General features: G+C 42.4%; 1 protein-coding gene across 1 annotated transcript in view; it reads right to left on the bottom strand.

Annotated features, from left to right (window-relative positions):
• The window catches only part of ireb2 (iron-responsive element binding protein 2), a 77,495-nt gene that overhangs the window by 14,338 nt on the left and 35,730 nt on the right, over nt 1-27,427 (bottom strand). Inside the window, exons 11-16 of the mRNA XM_059640118.1 lie at nt 26,001-26,117; nt 23,591-23,750; nt 17,428-17,563; nt 15,451-15,535; nt 14,817-14,973; nt 14,594-14,718 (exon numbers count right to left, since the gene is read on the bottom strand). Of these exons, the coding sequence (XP_059496101.1) occupies nt 14,594-14,718; nt 14,817-14,973; nt 15,451-15,535; nt 17,428-17,563; nt 23,591-23,750; nt 26,001-26,117 (780 nt within the window). The remainder of the gene's footprint in view (nt 1-14,593; nt 14,719-14,816; nt 14,974-15,450; nt 15,536-17,427; nt 17,564-23,590; nt 23,751-26,000; nt 26,118-27,427) is intronic.

Genomic DNA, 27,427 nt, shown 5'->3' with positions numbered 1-27,427 from the left:
AACTCATTCCGCTTGGGAACCCTGCAGCCCAATGGTATCAATGTGGACTTCACAAGCTTCAAAATCTCCCTTTCCCCCACTGCATCCCAAAACCTGCCCAGTTCTTCCCCTCCCCTCACTGCATCACAAAACCAGCTCACCCTGTCTCTGCTTCCCTAACCTGTTCTTCCTCTCACCCATCCCTTCCTCCCACCTCAAGCCACACCTCCATATCCTACCTACCACCTCATCCCGCCTCCTTGACCTGTCCATCTTCCCTGAACTGACCTATCCCCTCCCTACCTCCTGTCTACCTATCTTCTTTTCTCTCCATCTTCGGTCCGCCTCCCCCCCCTCCCTATTTATTCCAGTTCCCTCTCCCCATCCCCCTCTCTGATGAAAGGTCTTGGCTCGAAACGTCAGCTTTTGTGCTCCTGAGATGCTGCTTGGCCTGCTGTGTTCATCCAGCTCCACACTTTGTTATCTTACAAAGTTGTAGTGTCTGATTAATAAATTTTCCAAAGCCATTTCCCAGCTTGCTGGTGAAAAAAGGCTTTTTAATACACAAGATAGGTATCGTGGGAAAGTGGCAGTTCAGAAACTCAACTCAGCGCTAATTAATGATTGAAGCCTGAAATTACATTGCAAATGCATTTAAGAGTGTTCAGATGATTCACAAGAATAGATGAGGGCTACAGATATGTAGATAAACTGGAGAAATTAAGACTTTTTTTGGAGATAATAGTCATGCAGCATGGAAACAGACCCTTCAGTCCAAACAATTTATACTGACCATAATCCCAAACTAAACTAGTCCTACACTTGGCCATATCCCTCCAAACCTTTCCTATTCACGTACTTACCTTATTTAAGCATAATTACCAGCATTCACCACATCCTCTGAAAGTTCATTCAGCACACAAAACACTGTGTAAAAAAACTGACCCCACCCCCACTGCAGCACTACCACCACCTCTCCCTCCCTCCCCCCCCACCACACAAAACACTGTGTAAAAAAACTGACCCCACCCCCACTGCAGCACTACCACCACCTCTCCCTCCCTCCCCCCCTCCACCACACAAAACACTGTGTAAAAAAACTGACCCCACCCCCACTGCAGCACTACCACCACCTCTCCCTCCCTCCCCCCCTCCACCACACAAAACACTGTGTAAAAAAACTGACCCCACCCCCACTGCAGCACTACCACCACCTCTCCCTCCCTCCCCCCCTCCACCACACAAAACACTGTAAAAAACTGACCCCACCCCCACTGCAGCACTACCACCACCTCTCCCTCCCTCCCCCCCCCACCACACAAAACACTGTGTAAAAAAACTGACCCCACCCCCACTGCAGCACTACCACCACCTCTCTCCCACCCCCCCCCCCCACCACACAAAACACTGTAAAAAACTGACCCCACCCCCACTGCAGCACTACCACCACCTCTCCCTCCCCCCCCCACCACACAAAACACTGTGTAAAAAAAACTGACCCCACCCCCACTGCAGCACTACCACCACCTCTCCCTCCCTCCCCCCCCCCACCACACAAAACACTGTAAAAAACTGACCCCACCCCCACTGCAGCACTACCACCACCTCTCCCTCCCCCCCCCACCACACAAAACACTGTGTAAAAAAACTGACCCCACCCCCACTGCAGCACTACCACCACCTCTCCCTCCCTCCCCCCCCCACCACACAAAACACTGTGTAAAAAAACTGACCCCACCCCCACTGCAGCACTACCACCACCTCTCCCTCCCTCCCCCCCCCACCACACAAAACACTGTGTAAAAAAACTGACCCCACCCCCACTGCAGCACTACCACCACCTCTCCCTCCCTCCCCCCCCCACCACACAAAACACTGTGTAAAAAAACTGACCCCACCCCCACTGCAGCACTACCACCACCTCTCCCTCCCTCCCCCCCTCCACCACACAAAACACTGTAAAAAACTGACCCCACCCCCACTGCAGCACTACCACCACCTCTCCCTCCCTCCCCCCCCCCCACCACACAAAACACTGTGTAAAAAAACTGACCCCACCCCCACTGCAGCACTACCACCACCTCTCTCCCACCCCCCCCCCCACCACACACACACACACAAAACTCATGGTTTTTTGTTAATCTTTCTTCTCTTACCTTAGAAATGTGTCCTCTGGTCTTGCAATTCCCCACCCTAGAGAAAAGGCACCTGCCATTCAACTTATGGACACCTCTCAATTTTATATACCTCTAAAGTCACCCCTTAACATCCTACAAACCAGGGAAAAAAGTCTCAGTCTATCTATCCTATCCTTATATCTCAAACCATCCATTCCAGCAATATCCTGCTGGATCCCTTCCAAACACTATCCAGCTTAATAATTTCCTTCCTATAACACAGCAACCAGAACTGGACACAGGATTCTAGAAGAGGCCTTGTAACATCTTGTACAACCTCAACGTAACGTCCCAACTCCTAGACACAAAGGTCTGGGCAATGAAAGCAAGCTTGCTAAACACCTTCTTAACCATACTATCTATGTGATGCAAACTTCAAAGGGTTATATACCTGAACCCCTCGGTCTCTCTATTGTACAGCACTACCCAAGGCCCTACTTTTAATTGTGTAAGTCCTGCAAAATGTAATACCTGCATATTTGAAAATTATACTATAGCCACCTGTCTGCTGCTGTGACCGCCACCCCCCTCCCCTCTAACCAACCACCAGGCCATACAGGACCTTATATTGGCCAATAAGCCTGGCTAGGTAACTGACCTTACAGTGGGAGAGCATTCTGGAAATAGTGATCACAACTGGTATTGTTCTTGTCCTTGGCTTACAGACATACTGGGCTCTTGAAGCAGTAATCAACAGAATGTCGGCAGGTCGGCACAACATCGAGGGCCAAAGGGCCTGTACTGTGCTGTAATGTTCTATGTTCTATAACTCCTTAAGTTATCAAATAGCTATAAAAGGATAAGTCAGGACATTACTAGAAGTCTACTAAAATTGGGGGGAGATCAAATTATTCAGTATTGGGTGGCAGTTAGGAAGTGCTAATTGGGAGCAGCTGTTATTGAGCAAGTCCACATTTGACATGTGGGAAATTGTTTAAAGACCGGCTGATCAGAGTTCAGGATTGGTACATTCCAGTAAGGAGGAAGGACAAGGATGGCAAGGCATGGGACCCTTGGATGATGAGGGAGATTGTGAATGTAGTCAAAAAGGAAAAGGAAGCATATATAAAGTTTAGGAAGCTAAAGTCAGACAGAATTTATGATGAATATAAAGACAACAGGAAAGAGGTCAAGCAGGAAATTAGGAGAGCAACGAGAATAAATAAGGAGGAAGTAGGACCATTCAAGGATAAAAGGTGGGGGCTTGTGCTTGGGGGCAGAGGATATAGTCAAGATCCCAAACAAGTGCTGTGGGTCAGTATTCACCAAGGAGAAGGACATGGGGAGTATTGAATTAGTGTGGGGCTTGCTAATATGCTCGGGCATTTTGAGATCAGGAAAGCAAGTGGTGTTCGGTCTCTTGAAGAGCATGGAGGAAAAAGAGGAGATTGCTGGGGCCTTGATCTTTGTATGCTTTCACTACTGGGCAGGTTGCTGAGGATTGGTGAGTAGCTAACATTATTCAAGAGGGGGAAATAGGGACAATCCAGGACACAATAAACCGATGAATTTCACATCAGAGGTTGGTAAGCTATTAGAGAGGTTTCTTAGCGATATGATTCATGTGCATGCCCTAATTTTGGACAGTCAGTATGGCTTTGTGCAGGTCATGTTTTTCTAATTTCATTTTTTTTTTGAAGAAGTGATGAGGGTGATCAATGAAGGGTACAGCAGTGGATGCTGTTTACATGGATTTTAGTAAGGCTTTCAACAAGGTGTCTTTTGGGAGTCTCACTGAGAAGACTAAGATACATGGGATCCACGGTTACTTGGTCATTTCGATTCAGAACTGACAACATAGAAGACAGGAGTAGTGACGGTTGGGTGTTTTTTTGGCTGGAGGTCCGTGACTGGTGCAAGGGTCTGTACAGGATCTCTGTTGCTTGTGATTTATATAATTGTCTTAGATAGGTGGGTTAGTAAGTTTGCAGGTGACACAAAGATCGATGGAGTTGTCGATAGCATAGAAGGCTGTCAAAGGATGCAGCGGGACATAGATCAGTTGCAGATATGAACGGAGAAATGGCAGATGGAGTTTAATCTGGGTAAACGTGTTGCACTTTGGGAAATCAAAAGTTTAGGAAAAGTATACAGTTAGCGGCAGGGCCCTTAACAGCACTGATGTACAGAGGGATTTTGGGGTCCTAGTCCATAGCTCTCTGAAAGTGGCCACACAAGTAGATGGGGTGGTAAAGAAGGTGTATGGCATGCTTGCATTAAGTGTCAGGATGTCATGTTGCAGCTAAATAAGACTCCATTTACACCACATTTAGAGTACTGCATTCAATTCTGGTCACCACCTGAAGGACGTGGAGGCTTTGGAGGGGGTCCAGAAGAGGTTTACCATAATGCTGCCCGAATTAGAGGGGATGAACTAGAAGGAGAGACAGGAAAAATCAGGGTTATTTTCTCTAGAGTGCCGGAGGCTGAAGGGAGACCAGACAGAAGTTTATAAAATTATGAGAGGTATAGATAAGGTTGACAGCCAGAATATTTTTCCAAGAATTGAAAATGCCTACAACTAAAGGGCATGTATTTAAGGTAAGGGGGGGGGGGGTTCAAAGGAGATATGAGGGGCAAGGTTTTTTTTCCCCCCCACAGAGACTAGTAGGTGCCTGGAACATGCTGCCAGGGGTAGGGGGAGGTGGCAGATATAATAGGACATTTAAGGGGCTTTTTGATAAGCACGTGAATAAGCTAAAAATGGAAGGATATGGGCCTTGTGCAAGCAGAAGGCATTAGTTAAATTTGGTATCATGTTTGCATAACATTGTGGGCCAAAGGGCCTGTTCCTGGGCTGTACTGTCCTGCCTTATTGCACAAAATTCCATCAGCCACTCTTTAGCCCATTCACCCTTCTTCACTGTCCACTATATTACCAACTTTGACATCATCTGCAAGCTTACTGACCATATACAAATAGACCCAACACCAATCTTAAGCTCTGAAGAAGAGTCATCTAGACTCAAAACTCACCCTATCAGAGTAAACAGTTAGGCTGGTAAGATTAAGGAGCAATGGACTAATAAACATATTGAGGTTCTAGTTAAAAATAAAAGAGAATCTTATTTTAGATATAGAAAACTTGGTTCAATTGAATCTCTTAATCAATATAAAGAGTGTAGGAGCATTCTTAAGAAAGAAATCAAGAAGGCAAAGAGAGGCTATTGAGATAGCGTTGGCAGATAAGGTTAAGGATAATCCAAAGATACATTAAGAGCCAGAGAGTAACTGAAGAGAGTGTAGGGCCTCTTAAAGATCAAGGAGGTTATCTGTGTTGAACCCCAAGAGATAGGAGAGAAACTATATAAATATTTTGCATTAGTTTTTAAACTGATGAGAAAGAAATGGAGTCTAGGGAATACAGAGAAATAAACTTTGATGTTTTTAAAGACAGTTCACATTAAAGGAAGCCTTAAAGAATATAAAGGTGTATAAATCTCCAGGATCTAATCTATCTCAGAACATTGTGGGAAATATGGGAGGAAACTGAGCGACCACTTGCCAAAATAGTTGCTTCATCCATAACTATGGGTGTGGTGCCTAATGAGTGGAGGTGGCTAATGTTGTATCTTTGAGAAAGGTTTAAGGAGAAACTGGTGAACTATAGGCCTGAGTGTGACTTCAGCTGTGGGTAAATTGTTGGAGGTGATTATGAAAAAAAATAGGATTTACGGCCATTTAGAGGCAAAAATTGATTAGGGATAGTCAGCATGGTTTTGTGCAAGGAAAAATCACATCTCTCAAATTTGATTGGTAACTTCCTCAAAAAACTCAAAAATGTTGACAATGGCAGAGTAGCAGACGTTGATTATTTGGATTTTAGTAAAGCCTCTGACAAGGTTCCACTTGGTAGACTAATTTGTAATATTAGGTCACATGGGATTCATGTTTGCCAATTGTATACATACTTGGCTTAATAGCAGGAGAAAGAAAGTAACAGTGAAAGGTTGCTTTTTGGACTGGAGGCCTGTGATCAGCAGTCTTCCATAGGGATGGGTTCTGGGTCCTGTCTTGTTTGTCTTTTAAAAAAGTGATTTGGATGAGAATATAGAAGGTGTGGTTAGAAAGTTGTGGATGTCACCAAAATTAGTGGCATAGCAGACAGTGACGGAAGTTTTCCAAATGGTAAATCTGGATAAATGTGAGGTATTGCATTTTGGTAGAAGAGACCAGTGTAGAACTTCTACAATTAATGGTAGGGCCATGGCTAGTGTTGTAGAACAGAGGGACTTAGCAGTGCAGTTAACATAATTTTTTGAAATTTGCATCACACATAGACAAGTTGGTTTAAAAAAAGCATTTGGCATGTTGCCTTCATTACCTTGAGTACAACTTTGAGTTGGGAAGTCATGTTGAGGTTGTATAGGACATTGGTGAGGCCTCTTCAGGATACTGTGTCTAGTGTTGGTTGCACAGTTATAGGAAGGATATTATCAAACGAGAAAGGGTTCAAAAGAGATTTACCAGGATGTTGCTGGGTATGGAAGGTTTGAGTTCAAAAGAAAGGCTGGACAGGCTGGTACCTTTGTCAATGGAGCATAGGAGGATAGGAGGATGACAGGCAACCCCTTAGAAGTTTATAAAATAATAGTAGTTGTCTTTTTTCAAGGTCAGGCGATTTCAAGACAGAGGGCATATTTTTAAGGTGAGAACATAAGAATGAGAAGCAGGAGGCGGCCATGCGGCTCCTTGAGCCTGCCCCGCCATTTAATAAGATCATGGCTGATCTTTGAGAGCCAGCTCCATTTACCTGCTCACTCACCATAACCCTTAATTCCTTTACTGTTCAAAAATGTATCTAGCCTTGCCGTAGAAACAATGAGGTAGCTTCAACTGCTTCACTGGGCAGGGAATTCCACAGATTCACAACCCTTTGGGTGAAGAAGTTCCTCCTGACCTCAATCCTACATTGGCTTTCCTTTATTTTGAGGCCATGCCCCCTAGTCCTAGTTTCACCTGCTAGCGGAAACAACCTCCCTGCCTCCACTTTATCTATTTCCTTCATATTCTTATATGTATCTATAAGATCTCCCTTCATTCTTCTGAAATCCAATGAGTATAAGCCCAGTCTACTCAGTCTCTCCTCATAATCCAACCCTTTCAACTCTGGAATCAACAAAGTGAATCTCCTCTGCACGCCCTCCAGTGCTAATATATCTTCTCAAGTAAGAAGACCAAAACTGCACACACTACTCCAGGTATGGCCTCACCAGGACCCTATATGGCTGCAGCATAACCTCCCTGTTTTTAAACTCCATCCCTCCAGCAATGACAGACAAAATTCCATTTGCCCTTTTAATTATCTGCTGCACCTGCAATCCTACTTTTAGCGATTCATGCATAAGGACACCCAAGTCCCTTCGCACAGCAGCATGGTGCAATTTTTCACCATTTAAAACATAGTCCATTTTGCTGTTATTCCTACCAAAATAGATGACCTCACGCTTATCAACATTGTACTGCATTTGCCAGACCTTTGTCCACTCACTTAGACTATCTACATCCCTCTGCAGACTTTCAGTGTCTTTGGCACACTCCGATCTACCACTCATCTTAGTGTATTCTGCAAATTTTGACACATCACACTTAATCCCCAGTTCCAAATCATCTATGTAAATTGTAAACAATTGAGGTCCCAATACTGATCCCTGAGGCAGAATACTAGCCACTGACTGCCAACCAGAAAAACACCCATTTAGCCCTACTCTCTGCTTTCTACTGGTCAACCAATCCGCTATCCATGCCAATACATCACCTGCAATCCCATGCGACTTTATCTTATGTAGCAGCGTTTGGGGTGGCACCTTGTCAAATATCTTCTCGAAATCCAGATACACCACACAGGTTCGCCAGAATCAATCAGGATCACCGGACCCGAAACGTTAACTGTTTTCTCCTCCACAGATGCTGCCAGACCTGCTGAGCTTTTCCAGCAACACTTTTTGTCACAGGTTCCCCATTGTCCACCATACAAGTAATGTCCACAAAGAATTCCACCAAATTAGTTCAACATGACCTACCCTTCATGAACCAATGCTGGGTGCTCCCAATGGGACAATTTATATCCAGATGTCTTGCTATTTCTTTGTTAATGATAGATTCAAGCATTTTCCCACCACCGAAGTTAAGCTAACTGGCCTATAACTACCTGCTTTTTGTCTACTTCCTTTTTTAACCAGTGGCGTCACATTGGCTGTTTTCCAATTCGCAGGAACCACCCCAGAGTCCAGTTAATTTCGGTAAATAATTACTAGTACATTTGCTACTTCCCCCGTCACCTCTTTTAGTAGCCTGGGATACATTTCATCAGGGCCAGGAGATTTGTCTACCTTTAGCCCCATTAGCTTGCTCAGCACTGCCTCCTTAGTGATAATGATAGTTTCTAGGTCCTTAACTGCTCTCACCTTCTTGCCATCAATTTTTGGCATGTTACTTGTGTCTTCCACTGTGAAGACCGACACAAAATAACGGTTTAACGTCTTGGCTATTTCCTCATTCCCAGTTATTATATCAGCCTTCTCATCCTCTAGAGGAGCAACGTTTACCTTCATTGCTTTTTTACGATTTACTTATTTATAGAAACGTTTGCTGCCTGTTTTTATATTCTGAGTTAGTTTCCTCTCATAATCTCTCTTACTTTTCTTTTTACCTTTTTAATGGCTTCCTGTTGGCCTTTAAAGATTTCCCAGTCTACTGGTTTCCACTACTCTTCGCTTTTTTGTGTGTGTTTTTTTTCAATCTGATACTTTCCTTTATTTTTCCTTAGGCATCCATGGCTCGCTCTCTTTTTCAACAGTTCTTCCTTATCACTGGAATATACTTCTGCTGAGCACTGTGAAAACTTGTTCTGAAAGTCCTCCACTGTTCCTCGATTGACCCACCATAAAGTTTTTGCTCCCATTCTACCTTGGCTAACTCCTTCCTCATTCCTTCATAGTCTCCTTTGTTTAAGCACAGGACACCCAGGTTGATGAGGTTGTTAAGAAGGCATACGGTGTGTTAGGTTTTATTGGTAGAGGAATTGAGTTTCAGAGTCATGAGGTCATGTTGTTGCTGTACAAAACTCTGGTGCAGCCACATTTGGAGTATTGCGCACAGTTCTAGTCGCCGCATTACAGGAAGGATGTGGAAGCATTGGACAGTGTGCAGAGAAGATTTACCACGATGTTGCCTGGTATGGAGAGAAGGTCTTATGAGGAAAGGCAGAGGGTTTTGAGGATGTTTTCATTAGAGGCAAGTAGGTTAAGAAGCGACTTAATAGAGTCATAGGTAGGTTCTCTACTCAGTAGTAAGGGCGTGGAATGCCTTGTCTGCAACAGTAGTAGACTCGCCAACTTTAAGGGCATTTAAATGGTCATTAGATAAACATATGGATGTTAATGGAATAGTGTAGGTTAGATGGGCTTCAGATTGTTGCACCGACCTGTGAAACCATCGAGGGCTGAAGGGCCTGTACTGCGCTGTAATGTTCAATGGGTACTGGATTTAATTTTCTCATGCTCCATCTGTATTTTAAATTCAACCATACTGTGATCACTCTTTCCAAGAGGATCCCTAACTGTGAGATCATTCATTATTCCACGTTACACAGGACTAGATCTAGGATAGCTTGCTCCCTCGTAGGTTCCATTACATATTATTCAGGGAAATTATCACGGAGGCATCCTCTGAACCCCTCCACAAGGCTGCCGATATGTAGATTAAAATCCCTCATGATAATTGCTGTACCATTATTGCATGTATTAGCTATTTCTATGTTTACTACCCACCTCACCACGATGTCGTTATTTGGTGGTATAGACCACACCTATCAGTGACTTCCACCCAAATGGATTCAACATTTTGTTCAGTAAAACCTATATCATCTCTCACTACTGCCTTGATAGCATCCTTAAAAGAGCAACACAACTTCCCTTACGTTCCTGTTTGTCCTTCCGAACAGTTTGATACCCCTGGATATTTAACTCTCAGTCATGACCATCGATGTCTCTGTAATAGCCACTAAATCATACCCATTTGCCATGATTTGCACCGTCAACTCATCTACCTTGTTTCAAATGCTCCGGGCATTCAGATAAAGTGCCCTTATGCCAATTTTTGCACCTTTTTTGGGTCCTATTACCTCCATTACTAACAACTCGAGTTCTCCTTCCCCTTAACTTTTTTCCTAATTTTCAACGGAGTTGTAGCTTCCTCATCACCTGCTAGCCGGCTGCTTTGCCTTACATTAATTGTTATTCTCCCTCTATGCTCACTTCTCCTTTCCCCCCTACTTACTAGTTTAAAGTCCTATTAACCACCCTATTTACCCTTTCCGCCAGAACACTGGGACCTGGCCCTGTTCAGGTGGAGTCCATCCCAGCAATATAGATCCCTCCTGCCCCAGAACTGATGCTCGTGCCCCATGAAAAAGAAACCCTCTTTCCCACACAACTCTTCTAGCCTCGTGTTTACTTCCCTGATCCTCACCTCCCTATGCCAATTTGCACATGGCTCGGGCAGCAATCCAGAGATTATGATCCTTGAAGACCTGTTTTTTATTTTGTTCCTAGCTTTTCATAATCCCAAAACAGGCCTTTTTTTTTCCTTAGCCTGCCTATGTTGTTGGTACCTACATGGATCACAACAACTGGATCCTCCTCCTCACTCACTCTAGTATCCTCTCAAGCCGGTCAGAGGTGCCTGGCACCAGGCAGGCAACACACCATGCGGGATTCTCTATCCAGTGCGCAAAGGATACTGTCTATCCCCCGACGGTGGAATTCCCTAGAATTACAATCTGTCTTTTTGCTCCCCATTCTTGAATGGCCTCCTGGACCATGGTGCCATTGTGAGTTGACTCATCCTTCCTGCAGCCCTGTTCCTCATCCACGCAGGGAGCAAGTGCCTCACACCTGTGAGACAATGTCAAGGGGCGGCTCCTGTATTCCTGTCTGCAGGGTCTCTCTACCTGCCTCACTCGTAGTCACACACTGCTGTCCCTGCCCGCCAATCGAATTAACATTAAATCAATCTACTAGGTGTGACTGCCTCCTAGAACACAGTATCCAGATACTTCTCCCCCGCCCGTCTGTACCAGTGTTTGGAGTTCGGATTCCAGCTCATCAATTTTGAGCCGGAGTTCCCCAAGCAGCCAACAAGTGCTGCAGATGTGGTCACTACTATTCTCAATAGGATCAGCTAGCACCCACATCATACACCTACAATACATCATTTGGCCAGCCATCTCTACTTAATTATTTAAAATGAATTAGTTTTTTTCTAGTTTTGCAGTGTTCGCTGCACCAATAAGTTTACTCCGTTATATACTCAAACAGACTCTGGCTTTGCCTTCCGACCCGCTCCCAGAGGATTTGGCGTCTAGGTGACCAGCCCGAAAGATAACAAACAGATGAGGGAAAAAAAATTGCAAATGGCTTATCTGCTCAGCACACTTAGTCGTTATTATTAGATTGGAGGAGGTGCAAGGGTGGGAGACACTACCATGTAGTATCTCGGGTATTAGTTACCTCCCAAATTTACTGGGTGGAAGCTTACCTTCCCAGGCTGCCCTCACGCTTCCTCCTGGACTCCCGCCGCTGAAACAACTGAAAGGCCACAGTCACGTGAGGTAAGATATCATAATCAAAGAGCTTACCTTCCTAGGCTCCAACATTCAGTAAGATCGTGGCTGATCTTTCATTAGCCACAGTTTCACTCACCCACCTACTCACCATAACCCCAAATTCTTCTACTATTCAAAAAAAATCATCTAGATCAGTTTTAAAAACATTCAATTGGGAACCCTCAACTACTTCACTGGGCAAAGGATTCCATAGATTCACAATCCTTTGGGTGAAGAATTTCCTCAATTCAGTTCTAAATTTGTTTCCCCCTAAGTTTGAGGCTATGCGCCCTAGTTCTAGTTTCACCTGCCTGCGGAAACAACTTCCCTGCTTCTATCATACCTATTCCCTTCATATTTTTGTGTGTTTCTATAAGATCCCTGTCATTCTTCTAAATTCCAATCAATATAATCCCAGTCTTTCCTCATAAGCCAAACCCCTCAAATTGAGAATCAACCTAGTGAATCTCCTCTGCACCCCCTCCAGTGCCAGTACATCCTTCCTCAAGTAAGGAGACCCAAAACTGCACATAGTACTCTAGGTGTGGCTCATCAGTACCCAATACAGCTACAGCATAAAATCCCTGCTTTTAAACTCAATCCCTGTTGCAATGAAGAACAAAATTCTATTTGCCTTAATTACCGTTTGTACCTATAAACCAGCCTTGTGATTCATGCTCAAGGACACCCAGGTCTCCATGCACAGCTGCATGCAGCAAATTTTTTTTTAACCACTCAGGTAATAGTCCCTTTTAGTATTATTCCTACCAAAATGGATGACTTCACATTTATCAACATTGGACTCCATTTACCAGACCTTCACCCACTCAAACTACCTACGTCCCTCTACAAATTGGCTCTACACTCATCTTAGTGTCATCCGCAAACTTTGACACACGATACATGGTCCCTAACTCCAAATCATCCATGTAAATTGTAAACAATTGCGGTCCCAACACTGATCCTAGAGGCACACTACCAGGCACTGTTTGCCAATCAGAAAAGCACTCATTTAGCCCCAGTCTTTGTTTCCTGTTAGTTAACCAATCCTCTGCCCATGCTAATACATTGGCTGTAACACGTGCACCTTTATCTTAAGCAGCAGCCTTTTGTGCAACACCTTGCCAAATGCCTTTTGGAAATGCAAATACATTGTCCACCACACTTGTTATGTCTTCACAGAATTCCAGGAAATTAGTCAAGCATGACCTACCTTTCCTGAACCCATACTGCACGATGGGGCAATTTCTATCTAAATGTCTTGCTATTTCTTCCTTGTTGATAGATTTAAGCATTCTACCCACTTCAGAAGTTAAGCTAGCCAGCTTATAATTCTCCATCTTTTGTCTACCTTTCTTTTTTTGAACAGTGGCATCACATTGGCTGTTGGAACTGCCCCAGAGTCCAGAGAATTTTGGCAAGTTACGAGTGCATTTGCTACAACTGCTGCCAGCTCTTTTAGCACCCTGGGGGATGCATTCTATCAGGGCCAGGAGACTTGTCTACCTTTAGCTCCATCAGCTTGTCCAACACTACCTCTTTCATGACAATGACCGTATCTATGTCCTCACCCCTACCTTAGTGTCTTTGTCATCAATTACTGGTAAATTATTCGTGTCCTCCACTGTGAAGACCCATACAAAATACCTGTTCAATGCCTCAGTTATTTCCTCATTTCCCATTATTAAATCCCCCTTCTCATCCTCTAAAGGACCAATGTTTACCTTAGCCAATCTTTGTCGTTTTATATATTCAGAGAAACTTTTGCTATCTGTCTTTACAGTCTCAGCTAGATTAGTCGCAATCTATCTTACTTTTTGTTACAGCCTTTGTTGTGGCTGTTGACCTTTAAAATTTCCCAATCTTCTAGTTTTCCTCTGGTCTTTGCCACTTTATATGTCTTAGCTTTCAATTTGATAGCCTCCCTTATTTCCTAAGGGATATATCCCTGGTTTACATCCCTGGTTGATTATACCTTTTCCTATAGTCCTTCCTTTTCACTGGTATATACTTTCAGCAAATGAGCAAGTGTTGTATTGGAGTACAATTATAACATTTAAAAGATACTTGAATAGATACATGAATAGGAAAGGTATGGAGGAATATGGGCCAGGAACTGGTCAGGTGGGATTAGTTCAGTTTGGGATTATGTTCAGTATGGATTAGTTGGACCCAAGGGTCTGTTTCCGTGCTGTGTGACTCTATCTGCAGTAATCTGCTCCCTCCACAATGACTCTGAGCTCTAGTTATCACACTTTTGAAAGCTCCCATTTATCAGACACCCCTTTACCTGTGAAATGCCCACTCCAATCAATTTTTGAACATTCTTGTCTCATACTATTAATATTTGCCTTTCTTCAATCAAAAGCTTTAAATTTTCATGGAAGGTTTACCTTTTTCCATAATTATGTGAAAACAAATTGCATTATGATCACTCTATCCACTATTCACCTACCATCACTTCAGTCACTTGCCCTGTCTTATTAGGGATCCAATTTACATATTGATAAAAGAAGTTTTCTTGAACACATTTAATAAATTCTTCACCATCCAAACCTTTAATGTTTGACAGAAGACTTAATTGAGGTATTAAAAATCATGAGGAGTCTGGGCACAGTAGGTAGGGCCAAAGCTGTTTCCATTCATGCAAGGATCAAAAATAAGAGGTGGGCATTTAGATTCAGGTCACAATCAGATTAGCAAGGATTTTGTTAAATTATGGAGCAAGCTCAAGTGGTTGAATGGCACGTTTCTACTCTTTGTTCCTAATGTAACCAGGATCTCTTGGATTTTCACCTGACCTGAATAGCTCAGCGATGATTTGACCAACCTCTATTTTTATTCTTAGTTCTTGAAACATGGATGGGATCACTTTTTGTTCCTCCACCTGATGGATTTCTTCCCTGCTGGGCCAAATATCACGCAGGTAGATTTCCTTCCCGTCAAAATTTACACCTTAAAAGTAATAGCAAAATATTCATTCCATCTTGTTTAAATGAACCAGAGGCAAAGAACTTAATGTGCAAAAATCCATCAGTAGATCAAACACTCACCTAAAGGCTCCTTTTCAAAGTCAATGTTAACTGTGCCAGCTATGGCATATGCTACAACTAATGGAGGAGAGGCGAGGTAGTTGGCTCGAACACAGTCACAGAAGCGACCCTCAAAATTCTTATTTCCAGAAAGAACTCCACATGCCACAAGGTCACCCTGTACCACGCAGAGAGGGAGCATGAAGGAAAGAATGAGGAAAGAAAAACGCTGTCAGTAACTGAACAAACAAAATCTTGAATATAAACACACAGAGAGAGCAGGAAATGATAGGATGGAACACAGTTTAAACTTTAGTTCCCACAGAGCTTCAGATCATAAGAAGGTATGCAATCCAAATGCAGTAACTGTGATGGTGATGATGTAAATTGCACCTTCATACAGACTCAATGGAACTACAGTAATTAAATTTGTAAAAGTGCTCATAATTCCGAGGGACTAGTCTCCCAACATCGGTCCATGGATATTTCCAAATGTTGCCTATAATACTGCACATTTTCTCCATGTGCAATTAAATCATTAAATGAATGTTAAGTGATATTTGGAAACGTGATCTCAATGGATGAGCATACACAGTTGTAAAGGCTGCTCACCTTTGGGTAATAACACCTAAACAAAGCTAACATCAGATCTTACCTTTTGGATACCAGCAACAACTGACTCTGGCAAGGGAGCAGTATTCCCAACACAGGTCGCACAGCCATAACCAATAACTTCAAACCTATTTCAAAACAGAATATAAATGTTGCTTACTCTTTGAAAACACACATTATAATTAGCAATGCAGAGGTATTAGTGATCATCCCTCCCAATTAGAACATCATTGTTTAGTCAATGGGATGGCGCATACACATAAGCCAGTACGGTATCATTGCCCAGCACAAGTTTTCAAACAAGTGATACGTGCAGTACATTTCCACAGGTATGTCATGCTAATTTGTACAAAGTGACGAGAAGAATGTGTTTTCCTAAAATGTGTTCACTGGTGAAAAGTGCAGAACACTCAGCTTTCAACCCTGAAACACGGTACTTTGACAGCAGCTCAATCATTCTGTCTCCATGCACGGCTTGTTTTCAGTACATGTGGCATTAGTGAATTCTATGATGTCTCTCTCTTAGCACAATGATGTGGAGATGCCAGCGTCAGACTAGGGTGGACAAAGTCAGAAGTCACATGACACCAGGTTATAGTCCAACAGTTTTCGGAGTGCAGTCCTTCGTCAGGTGAAGCTAGAGAGAAGCATATAGACCCAGAATTTAATGGCAGAGAGATTAAAAGATCATAAAAATGGTGAGTATAGTCTCTGAGGTGATCAAAAGTGTCAGGCAGTGTAAGTAAAGTGTCAACAGCTGAATAACAAGTGAAGGATAACCTATAATCCAATTAAATGAGGCAGAAAGATAATTACAAAATTTTTAAAAAATAAGGTGATGTTGGAGACAAACCAAATGGCCGGAATAACACGATCAGTATAAGAGTCACATGCCAAAGGTCTAATAAGTAATCCAAAAACTGTACAACCTGTACAGAGAGATCATAACAATTTATCAATGTGATGGTGTCAAAACAGGACAGTAAAGAAGATTTTACAGACACAGAAGCGTGGTGGGACCACACATAGCATGACATGAATCCAAGATTACCGTCTCCACGGGTATAGAACTTGGCTCTCAGTTTCTGCTCGTCAATTCTGCATTGTTGTGCATCTTGAAGGTCGCACTGTAGGTCATCCCTTCACTTGTTATTCAGCTGTATTCAGCCAAATTATATAATTCTCTTTCTAATTCATATTGACACTCACATTGTCTGGCACTTTTAATCACTTGCACAGATATTATTTGACACTCCACTCCATTTGTATGATCTTTTGATCTCTGTCCAGAAATTCTGTGTCTGGGTGTTCTTTTCCCTTTTCACCTGATAACGGAGCTGTGCTCTGAAAGCTTGCGATTTCAAATAGACCAGCTGGACTATAGCCTGGTGTCGCGTGATTTCTGATCTGAGCACAATGAAATACATGCTTGAAATTATAAAAGCTGCAATGGACCCAAATGCACATTGAGGGAGTGAACTGTTGTCTGGTATGGAGCAAAGGTCTTATGAGGAAAGGCTGAGAGACTTAGGTCTGTTCTCATTGGAGAGAAGAGGGTTAAGAGGGGATTTAATAGAGACGTACAAGACGATCAGAGGATTAGATAGGGTGGACATTGAAAGTCTTTTTCCGAGGATGACGACCCCGGTTTGTACGAGGGGGCATAGCTGCAAATTGAGGGGTGAAATATTTAAGACAGATGTCAGAGGCAGGTTCTTTACTCAGAGTGGTAAGGGCGTGGAATGCCTTGCCTGCCAATGTAGTTAACTCAGCCACATTAGGGGCATTTAATCAGTCCTTGGATAAGCATATGGATGATGATGGGATAGTGCAAGGGGATGGGCTTAAATTAGTTCACAGGTCAGCGCAACATCGAGGGCGAGAGGGCCTGTCCTGCGCTGTATTGTTCTATGTTCTAACTACCACGAACATGAAGAGTCGACTTCTTCTCACTTTAACAGTAGAAATTAATTCAGAATCATCTTTACTTCACTAGCCTCGAGCATTTGAAAGCACCTACCCAAGACTGTGCAGGAAAGGCAGTACACCACTGGCATTCAAGTAATATGTCACCATCCCACTTCCGGGCGACAGGCTGGTTTTAATGTAGGGTTTAACAGACAGGCCTACCTCAACGGCCTTCTTAGCTAGTAAACCTGGTGGAAACAATTGAACTTCGAATCAGTTTGCATTTTAGGAAGACGAGAACTAATCTCTACACTTATCTAATGTAACTAGAGTGACAACTGTCAATTACATGTTTAAAAAAAGACTTGCATCTATAGAACACTTTTCATCCTCAGATTCTAAATCTCTGAGGCACCTTAATAAACACTTCTTTTAGCAATCACTGCTATAAAGCAGAAAGCATGACTCAGAAGGTGGTTGAAGCAGGGTTATCGAGTAATAGTGACGGAGGTGAATACATTCTTGTCAGGTAAAGGAAATAAAGGTTGTTATCAGGTGCATGTAAATGTAGAATTTGAAATTCAAACAGATCAGCCATGATTTTAGGTTTGAAGGGCCAAATTATAGACTTCTCCTTCTAATTCATATTGTTTATACGCTGTGCACAAACTGTCACAATCTCTCAAACAGCAACTCTTTTGGAATACTGTGTTCAATTCTGATCGCCCAGATAATGGAAGGATATTATTCGGCTGGAGGGGGTTCTGAAGAGATTTATCATTGCTGGGCATGGAAGGTTTGCGCTATAAAGAAAGGTTGGATAGACTAGGACCTTTTTTCAGTGGAGGTAGGAGGTTGAGAGGTGACGTTATAGAGGTTACCTTATAGAAGTTCATAAAATAATCAGAGATAGAGATAGGTGTCTATTCTGTAGGATGGGGGATCTCAAGACTAGGGAGCACATTTTTAAGGTGAGTGGAGGGACATTAAAAAAAGACATGGGGGCAAATGTTTTACAGAGGGTGGTTCGCATGTGGAATTAACTTCCGGATGGATGTGGGCCCATTTACAATGTTTAAAAGACATTTGGATAAGTAGATGAATAGTAAAGGTTTGGAGGATCCAGGACAGGAGCAGGCAGGTGAAACTTGTTTAGTTTGGGATGTTCAGCATGTACAGGCTGGACCGAAGCATCTGTTTCAGTGGTGTTTGACTCTATGAATTGACCAGATAACCTGAGATTGTAATGTTAATTGAGGCATATTTACCAAGGTACTGCGAAGATCTTCCCCCCGCCCCCAAACCCCACAAACCCCACTCTCCCCAATGAACCTTTCAATAGATCCGGAAAAGCTTTTACATCCAAAGGTGCAATTGCTGAAACTTCTCATGAAAGATTAACTCTGTCACTCTGTCCAGAGGCTTCCAGGCCACCAATGTGTCCTGCATTCATTTGAAATTTCCACTATCTACAGCATTTTGCTTTAGGGCAAATGGGAATTCTGTTTAAGTCTCACCAAAACAAAGCACCTCCAACATTGCTGTGGCCCCTCAGTACTGCACAGGGCTGCCAGCCTGGATTTTGCACTCAAGCCCCAGAGTGAGACTTGAACCGGCAAACTCTGACTGGGAGGCAAAAGTGCTTATCAAGATTGAATACTCTAACTCGGCACTAACAAGATAATGACCGAACAAAAACCATAACTTTTTGTGATTTATGTACAAGAACATGTAGAGCCCTCTGTACTACTATGTTAGGATCAACCAAATGGTAGGAGTATGTCCTTCAGCCCCTCAACTCTGCACTGCCATTCAATTCAATCTTGGCTGATCTTCAACCTCAAAGCCACACCAATCCCACGTCCTTTGATATTTTTAATGTATGGGAATATATCAATGTCTGTCTTGATCATACTCAATAACTGAATCTCTTGGGCAAAAAAGACCACTGACTCAACACCATACTCCTCAGTCCTGAACAGCCTACCTCCTACTCCCAGACTGTGCTTGTGGTTCTAGATGCCTCCCAGCCACAGGAAAAAATCTGAACATTGCTTACTCATTTAATTTGTCAGTATATCTTCACACTCTCTACCCTCCTCTTAACAACTTACTTTCTTACTCCCTATCTTGGCATCATCAGATTTAATGGCCACTTACCTGGTCCTTTCACCCGATTGTTTTCATATAGATTGTAAACAGTTAAGGCTCAAGCTCTGAACCCTGTAAGGCACTCCACCACTTACAGCTTGCCAACCCCAAAGACACTCAGTTATCTCTATTCTCACCTTTTATTAGAAACCTCTACCTTTTCTTCAATCACTGCACATACTGAACTATTTTTCAGGCTCCCAGTCCCTCGCTACACTACTTTAAACCTTCCTGAAAGACACTAACAAACTTCCCTTTAAGGATGTTGGTGCCCTAGGATTGAGATTATTTGGGCTTACTCCCTTAGCCGCATTCTAGTGAGACCAGAAATAGGAAGATAACACATGCATGGTTAAACAGCTGGAGTAGAAGGGTGGGCTTCAGATAGCTAGATAACTGGGAACTTTTCCAGGAGAGGGGGGATCTGTACAGGGACAACAGGTTGCACACAAACAGGAGAGTTCAAACTAGTGTGACGGAGGAGTGGGAACCACAGCAGGAGGTCAGCATGTGGAGTGAAGGTGAAAATTAATTTAAGTCTAATAGGAAGAAAACAGGGCCAGATTAATGAACACAACGGGACTGGTGGTCTGAAGCGTATTTATTTTAATGCAAGGAGTCTAACAGGTAAGAAAGACGAACGTGGAGTCTGGATTAGTATATGGAACTACAATGTTGTTACCATTATGGAAACTTGGTTGATAGAAGGACAGGGCTGCCTACTCAATGTTCCAGGTTGATAGAGAGAAAAGAAGAGGTGGGGGAGTTGCATTACTGATCTTTGCGGGTTCATCCAACAATGCTCTATGGGTAGAACTCAGGAATAAGAAAGTTGTAATCGCTATAATTGAGTTACACTATAGGCTTTCGAGCAGCCAATGGGAAACAAATAACAGCTATGGAGGATGTAAAAGATATAAAAACAAGGTTATTCTAATGGGTGATATTAACATCCCAATATTGACTGGGACTCCCTTAGTGCCAGGGGCTTAGATGGGGTAGAATTTTTTAAGGTTCATCATGAAGGGTTTCTTGAAACATATAGGTACTCAAACGAGGAAAGGGGCCATAGTAGACAGAAACTGTATTGGGGAATAAGCCTGACCAGATGATCAAAGTTTCAGTCGAGGAGCAATTTGAGAACAGTGATCATAATTTGGCAAGCCTTAAGACAGTTATGAATAAGGATAAGGCTGGTTCTTGGGTCAAAGTTCTAAATGTCAAGGTTGTGGGAAGAGAGCTAATTACAACAGCATTAGGTGGGAACTGGAGAAATTAGATTGAGAGACGGCTGTCTGAAAGTAAATGCACATCTGGCGTGGGATTCTTTTAAAGGCCAGTTGATGAGAGCTCAGAACTGGCATGTTCCTGTCAGGATAGAAGGATGGCAAAAATTGGGAACTCTATTTCATTATCTCTTATTATCCAAAGACAAAGTTGCTGGAAAAGCTCAGCAGGTCTGAAGCATCTGTGAAGGAAAAAACAGAGTTAACGTTTCGGGTCCGGTGATCCTTCCTCACAACTGATGGTGACTGGGAAAACATCAGTTTATATACTCAAAGATAATGGGAACTGCAGATGCTGGAGAATCCAAGACAACAAAATGTGAGGCTGGATGAACACAGCAGGCCAAGCAGCATCTCAGGAGCACAAAATCTGACGTTTCGGGCCTAGACCCTTCATCTGATGAAGGGTCTAGGCCTGAAACGTCAGCTTTTGTCATCCAGCCTCACATTTTGTTGTCAGTTTATATACTGATGTTTTCCCAGCCACCACCAGTTCTGACGAAGGGTCACCAAACCTGAAACGTTTGCTGTTTTTTCCTTCACAGATGCTCCAGACCTGCTGAGCTTTTCCAGCAACTTTGTTTTTGTTCCTGATTCACAGCATCCACATTCTTTTGGTTTTTACAAGAGATAGTGAAAGTTTAGTCAAAAAGAAAAAGCATTTGCAAGGTTTAAGAAACTAAAATCAGACAAGGCCCTCGAGGAATATAATTAAACCAGGAAAGAAATTAAACAAGGAATCAGGAGGGCTAAAAGGTGCCATGAAATGTGCTTGGCAAGTTGGATTAAGAAGAATCCCAACACATTTTACACATATTTCAGGTGCAAGAGGGTAGCTTGGGAAAGGATGGGTCCACTCAAGGATGAAGGAGGGAATTTGTGCATGGAGCCAGAGCTAAAGTTGTTAGATCTTTAATGACTACTTTGCATCAGTATCCACCACAGAAAAGGAAATAGATGATGGTAAGATTAAAGGAGGGATATGTTGATATTCTAGGGCACGTTAATATCAAGGATGTGGTGTTGAGTGCTCTAAAAGACTTTAAGGTAGGTAAGTCCCCAGGCCTGAAGGAATTTATCCTAAGTTACAGAGGGAGGCAAGGAATGAGATTGCTGGTACCTTGACACAGATCTTTGTATCCATTTTAATGAAAGGCAAGGATCCAGAAGGCTGCAGCATGTTGAATGTTGTTCCTTTGTTCAAAAAGGTAATGGGGTAATCTAGGAAATTATAGGCCGGTGAGCCTTACATCATTGGTAGTGAAAGTATTGGAGAAGATGCCAAGGGACAAGATTTACTCACATATGGAAAAGAATGGATTTATTAGAAATAGTCAGCATTACTTTATCACCCTCAAGTCTTGTCTCACACATCTGATTTGAGTTTTTTGAGGAATCGACAAAGATGATTGATGAGGGTAGGGAGTGGATGCTGTCTGCACAGACTTCACTAAAACATTTGACAAAGTCCCTCTAGTAGGCTGATACAGAAGATTAAGCCACATGGGATCCATGGTGAGTTGGCAAGGTGGATACAAAATTAGCTTGGTTAAAGATGACATAGGGTAGCTGTGGAGGGGTGTTCTTTTGCCTCAAGGTCTTTGACCAGTTGTGTTCTGCTAGCATCAGTGATGGGACCCCTGTGTTTTTGGTAATTTAAGTAAACAATGTAGATGAAAATGGAGGTGGTCAAGTTAAGTTTGCAGATGACAACAAACGGCATTATGACAACCTTTCTCACCATTCAAAGGATACAAAGCAGTTGGAAAGCTGGACTGAGGAATGGCAGATGATGTTTAATCCAGACAAGTGACGGTGATGCATCTTGGGAGGTCAAATGCAAAAGGAAAAGGTGCACTAATTGGCAGTACTCTTAGGAGCATTGATACAGTGAGAGATCTTGGGGTATAAGTCCATAACTCCCTGAAAGTGACAACACAAGAGGATATGGTGATCAAGGCAGCACACAGCACGCTTGCCTTCATCAGTCAGGGCATTGAGTATAAAAATTGGCAAGTCACTTTCCAGCTGTATAAAACATTAATTGGGCCATATTTGGAGTATTGTATGTAGTGCTTGTCACTCAAACAACTCTATAGAGGCCTACATCCCATCCCCAAGTCACCCTGTATTTACACATGAACAGTCTTTAATTACAGTGCTGTCTCGTACAGAGTCAGGCAGCAGATTATCAGAATCCCAGATACACAATCTTTTTATGTCAGCCAGGGCTCCTTGATTGGGACTGTTAATCTGAGCTCTTATTCTAGGAGGCCAGGCTGGCTGACCTTGTTACAATCACTACAGCTGCCACATTACAGGAAGGATGAGGCGGCTTTGGAGAGGGTGCAGAAGAGGTTTACCAGAACGTTGCCTGGATTGAAGTGTGTTATCTAGAAGGAGAGATTGGATGAAATAAAGGGCAACTTTTTCATGCAGTGGGTGGTGCGTGTATGGAATGGACTACCAGAGGAAGTGGTGAAGGCTGGTGCAATTACAACATCTGGATGGGAACATGAATAGGAAGGGTTTAGAGGGACATCGGCCAAATGTGGCAAATGGGACTAGATGTATATAGGATATCTGGTCAGTGTGGTTGGGTTGGACCGAAGGGTCTTTTTCCATGCTATATATCTCTATGATTCTATGTCTGAAATTAAGCTCGTCAGCCTATAGTCTGCTGCTTTCTAACTCCCTCATTTCTTCAATAAAGGTATTAATTAACTATTTTCTATTCTGATAGGACTCTTCTTGAATGTAAGACAGTTCAATTTAGTATATGAAATAAATGTACAGTAGATGTACAATAACTAGTTTAACCAGAAATATATATCTTACCTGCACCCAGCATGACAGACGGATTACAATTATTTGTACAGCTTATCACCGCTGCAATGACAACAGAACCATGGGCCAGTTTATAATCCTTCCCTTCAAACTCAATTTCAACCACCTCCTTCTGTTTTTCTGGAGATATCTGAAACCCTTTAAAGCCAACCTGCATAAAACATACATTAGCAAGCATTTATACATAAACTGAAATAGTAGAGAATTATATGCTTTTGTAATAGAAATGGATAATATGTTTTAAGTAGTTCAAGATCTATTACAGCATACAATTATACACCTAAAGGGTACCAAATCTCTGGCCCTTGTTCCAATTATGGCTTGGAGCCCCTTACTGGGTGTCAAGGGTTTTCTGGTGGGTATTATCATAGAGACAGAGTCATTTAGAAGACAGAAGGAGACCATGCAGAGGAAAGCTACGAGTTACGTTCCTCACTTTGTCCCCATTAATCTGCAAGTTTATCATTCAATGTTTATTTCCTATCATTTGTGAGTCCTAAATACAAATGGCAATTATTTAATCACATCCCTAAGTTGTGTGTGCACGCACATGCTAGTCTGTTTTTGTGTTTTTGAGGTGAGAGGTGGGGATTGAGTGGCAATGAGAATTCGTGGAAAAAGAGAGAAAAGTTTCATGGCTAAACACATAACCTGTCCTACAAAAATGACCAAATAATAGATACATCATCACACCAGAGATGCTGCAATTTAGTATCCCACCTGTCACTCAAGTAGAGACCGGCTAATTCTGCAGAGATGGATACCTGAAGCCGAAGTCTGTAAGAGTAAGTCAGTTAACTCGGAGTATGTTGTGGAATAGCATTGCCTGACACATAGCACATTTTTAATTCAGCCTAGACGCAAATGACTGGAATCTGAGGATCTCCTAGTAAACTATCTAGCAATGCAATTCTTCAAACCACTCTGAGTCCTGTCTGCAGCCTCCTATGCTGCTTCAATGAAGTTTAATTCAACTCAAAGAATAACCTTTCAATAAGGTATTTCCTAATGGCTATTCTCAACAATGAGCAAAACAAATTCCCAGCATAGCCACTGTTCCAATTTTGTTGGACACTGAGGGCTGGTTCTGATGGATGTTCATTGACCTCAAACATTAACTCTGCTCGATTCTTCATAGTTCTGCCTCATCTGCAGGGTTCTTTTTCAGCACCTTCTGATTTATTTTCTACATCCAGCATCTGCAGTATTTTCCCAGCACTTAGTCGAGCAACTTGTACCCAGGGTCCATAACTATTACAATATCAATGTCCTATTTAGAACTCTGTACTCAATTCCTTTCTATTTGTTTAAATGGAGCTGTGAATCCAGCTATCCACTGTATAATCTCTAGTCTTGAAAAAGATCTCAGAATTGTTACAGGGCAGGAGGCTTTTACACCCATCGTGTCAGCTCCCAGAATGAGCTTCACACAGTGCCATTCCCTCACCTTCTCCTAGTAATTCATCACATTGTTCCTTTTCAAATAAGGATTGAATTTCCTCTTGAACACTAAGCCTGAACCTGCCTCCTCCACATTTGTGGCAAAAATTTTCATGTCCTAATCTCTTGCTGAATTAATAAGTTTTTCCTCAAATCACTTTGCTTCTTTTACCAATTATATTGAATTTGTGCCCTTTTATACTGAATCAAGAATAGGAACATTTCTCCATATTTATTCTGTTCAGATTGCTCAGAATTTTGTAAACTTCAGTCAGGTCTCCTCTCAGCCTTCTCTCTTAAATGGAATACAGTCCCAAATTCCCTAATCTATCTTCAGAACTGAAATTTCTCACCCCAGATGCCTTCCGGATTTTCCTGAAGTCAGGCACCAGATACAATTTTCCGGCTGAGGTCAAATTAGTGCCCTATAGGATTTCCAAAAATTTATGGCAGTTAACAAAAGTTAAAATTCCAAGAAAAAAAAATCAGTATTCAAAGGACTAAGTCAAATTTTCAATGTTCTTGTTAAATTAGATTACATTAGCAGGTCCCACGTTTGGAACACCCAGATCCAAAAGTGCAACTTATACACGTCACTGGCAGAACTAATCTGTATTCCTCTCCCCACTGTGAAAGGACCTAAAACAGAGCAGTGATATTCTGGGTCCCAGGTCAGGTGACTCAATGAATAAATAGTCATTTGTGCTGAACAAGTTTACAACAAGAGGTTAGTTTTAACATACAGCTTCGCTATGGTGCGGAGTGTAAACCTCCCTTTTTTGCTGCATGTTACAAATTTCATTTTGGTTTGGAAAAGATTTACTGTGTTATAAACATTTTCTGGTCCCCTTTACTTTGACAAAATAATGAAATAAATTATTTTGTGACCTTTCACAAGATTCATGCCCAGATTATAAAACAGCAGTTTTGGCTGATCTTCAAAAACTCGAAGCACACACACCTTTTCATTCAGGCTGTTCTGAAAATCTTTCTTCATATCATTTACCATGACTCTGTCCTGTGGCCGTTTTGGACCGCTCACGTATGGCACAATACCTGACAGATTCAGTTCTATAACCTGAGAAACGGATACAGAAGATGTCAGCGTACACTGGCCAATCTTAAAACAAATGTCAACATATTTTGTCCAATTGCTTCATACTTCCAAAATCTCAAACAGACATCTGTAGGCAGTAAACTCTTTGACAATTGCCTGTTGTTGGTGTTTTATGCCAAAGGATGTGTTCCCCACCCTGTATACCCATGACTCTGTATCGAAATTATAAATGAGCGCCACCTACAAGTTTGCTGACCACACTACAATGGATATCAAACAAGTCAGAACACAAGGAGGAAGAGGGGCTTGGTAACAAGGTGCAATGTTAAAAAACCTCTTTCTCAATATCAGCAAAGCTAAAGAACTGATCATTGACTTCAGAAAGAAAGGAGGAGAACACACCCCCACCAACATTAAAGGAACGGAGGTGGAAATGGACAGTGTCAAGTTCCTCAGTGACGATAACCGACCTGTCCTAGAATGCCCACATAGGTGTGACAGGCAAAAAGGCACAACAATGCCTCTCCTTTCTCAGACAGTTCAGAAATTTGGCACGTCCATAAGGACCCTTACCAACTTTTACAGATGCACCATTGAAAGCATACAGTCTGGGTGCTTAACGGCCTGGTACAGCAACTGCTCTGCCCAGGACCCGTAAGAAACTACAGAATATTGTGCACACAGCCCAGGCCATCACAGAAGCCAACCTCCCATATGTGGACTCTATTTCCACCATCAACATCAAAGAGCTATCCCACCCCAGTAATGCTCTCCTACAATCTCTTCCATCAGGCAGAAGATGCAGAAGCTTGAACATGCACCAGCAGATTCAAGAACAGCTTCTTCCCTGCCATTATTGGACTCACCAATGGACTCTCTAACTTTAATTAATGTTGAGCTTCTTAAGGGGTAGTAGGAACTGCATGCCTGGCCTGCTTGGCCTGCTGTGTTCATCCAGCTCTACACTTTGTTCTTGCCTCGTGTACGCCCTGTACAATGTGACCCATACGCATCACTCTGTCCAAGTTTTTTTTTCACCCTATGATCTGTATGTTCTTACTTACTATGATCTGCCTGTATTGCTCACAAAGCTTTTCACTGTATTTGGCACACCTGACAACAAACAAAATCAAACCAAATCTACCGAGTTCGATAAAATTTCTGATTGTTGCTGAAACATTTATTCCTAAACTTTCCCCCTAAAGATGCTCATATCACCAACAAATTTATTTCTGATTTTGTAACTTTTTTGTAACTTTTTTGTACATTGCTAGCTATTGTAGAAGCATTTTAGAATGCTTACACATGATGTTACAGGTGCTTTAATTGGA

This window comes from Stegostoma tigrinum, chromosome 36 (genome assembly GCF_030684315.1).
Source record: "Stegostoma tigrinum isolate sSteTig4 chromosome 36, sSteTig4.hap1, whole genome shotgun sequence".
NCBI lineage: Eukaryota > Metazoa > Chordata > Chondrichthyes > Orectolobiformes > Stegostomatidae > Stegostoma > Stegostoma tigrinum.
This window is presented reverse-complemented; position numbering and strand designations above follow the sequence as displayed.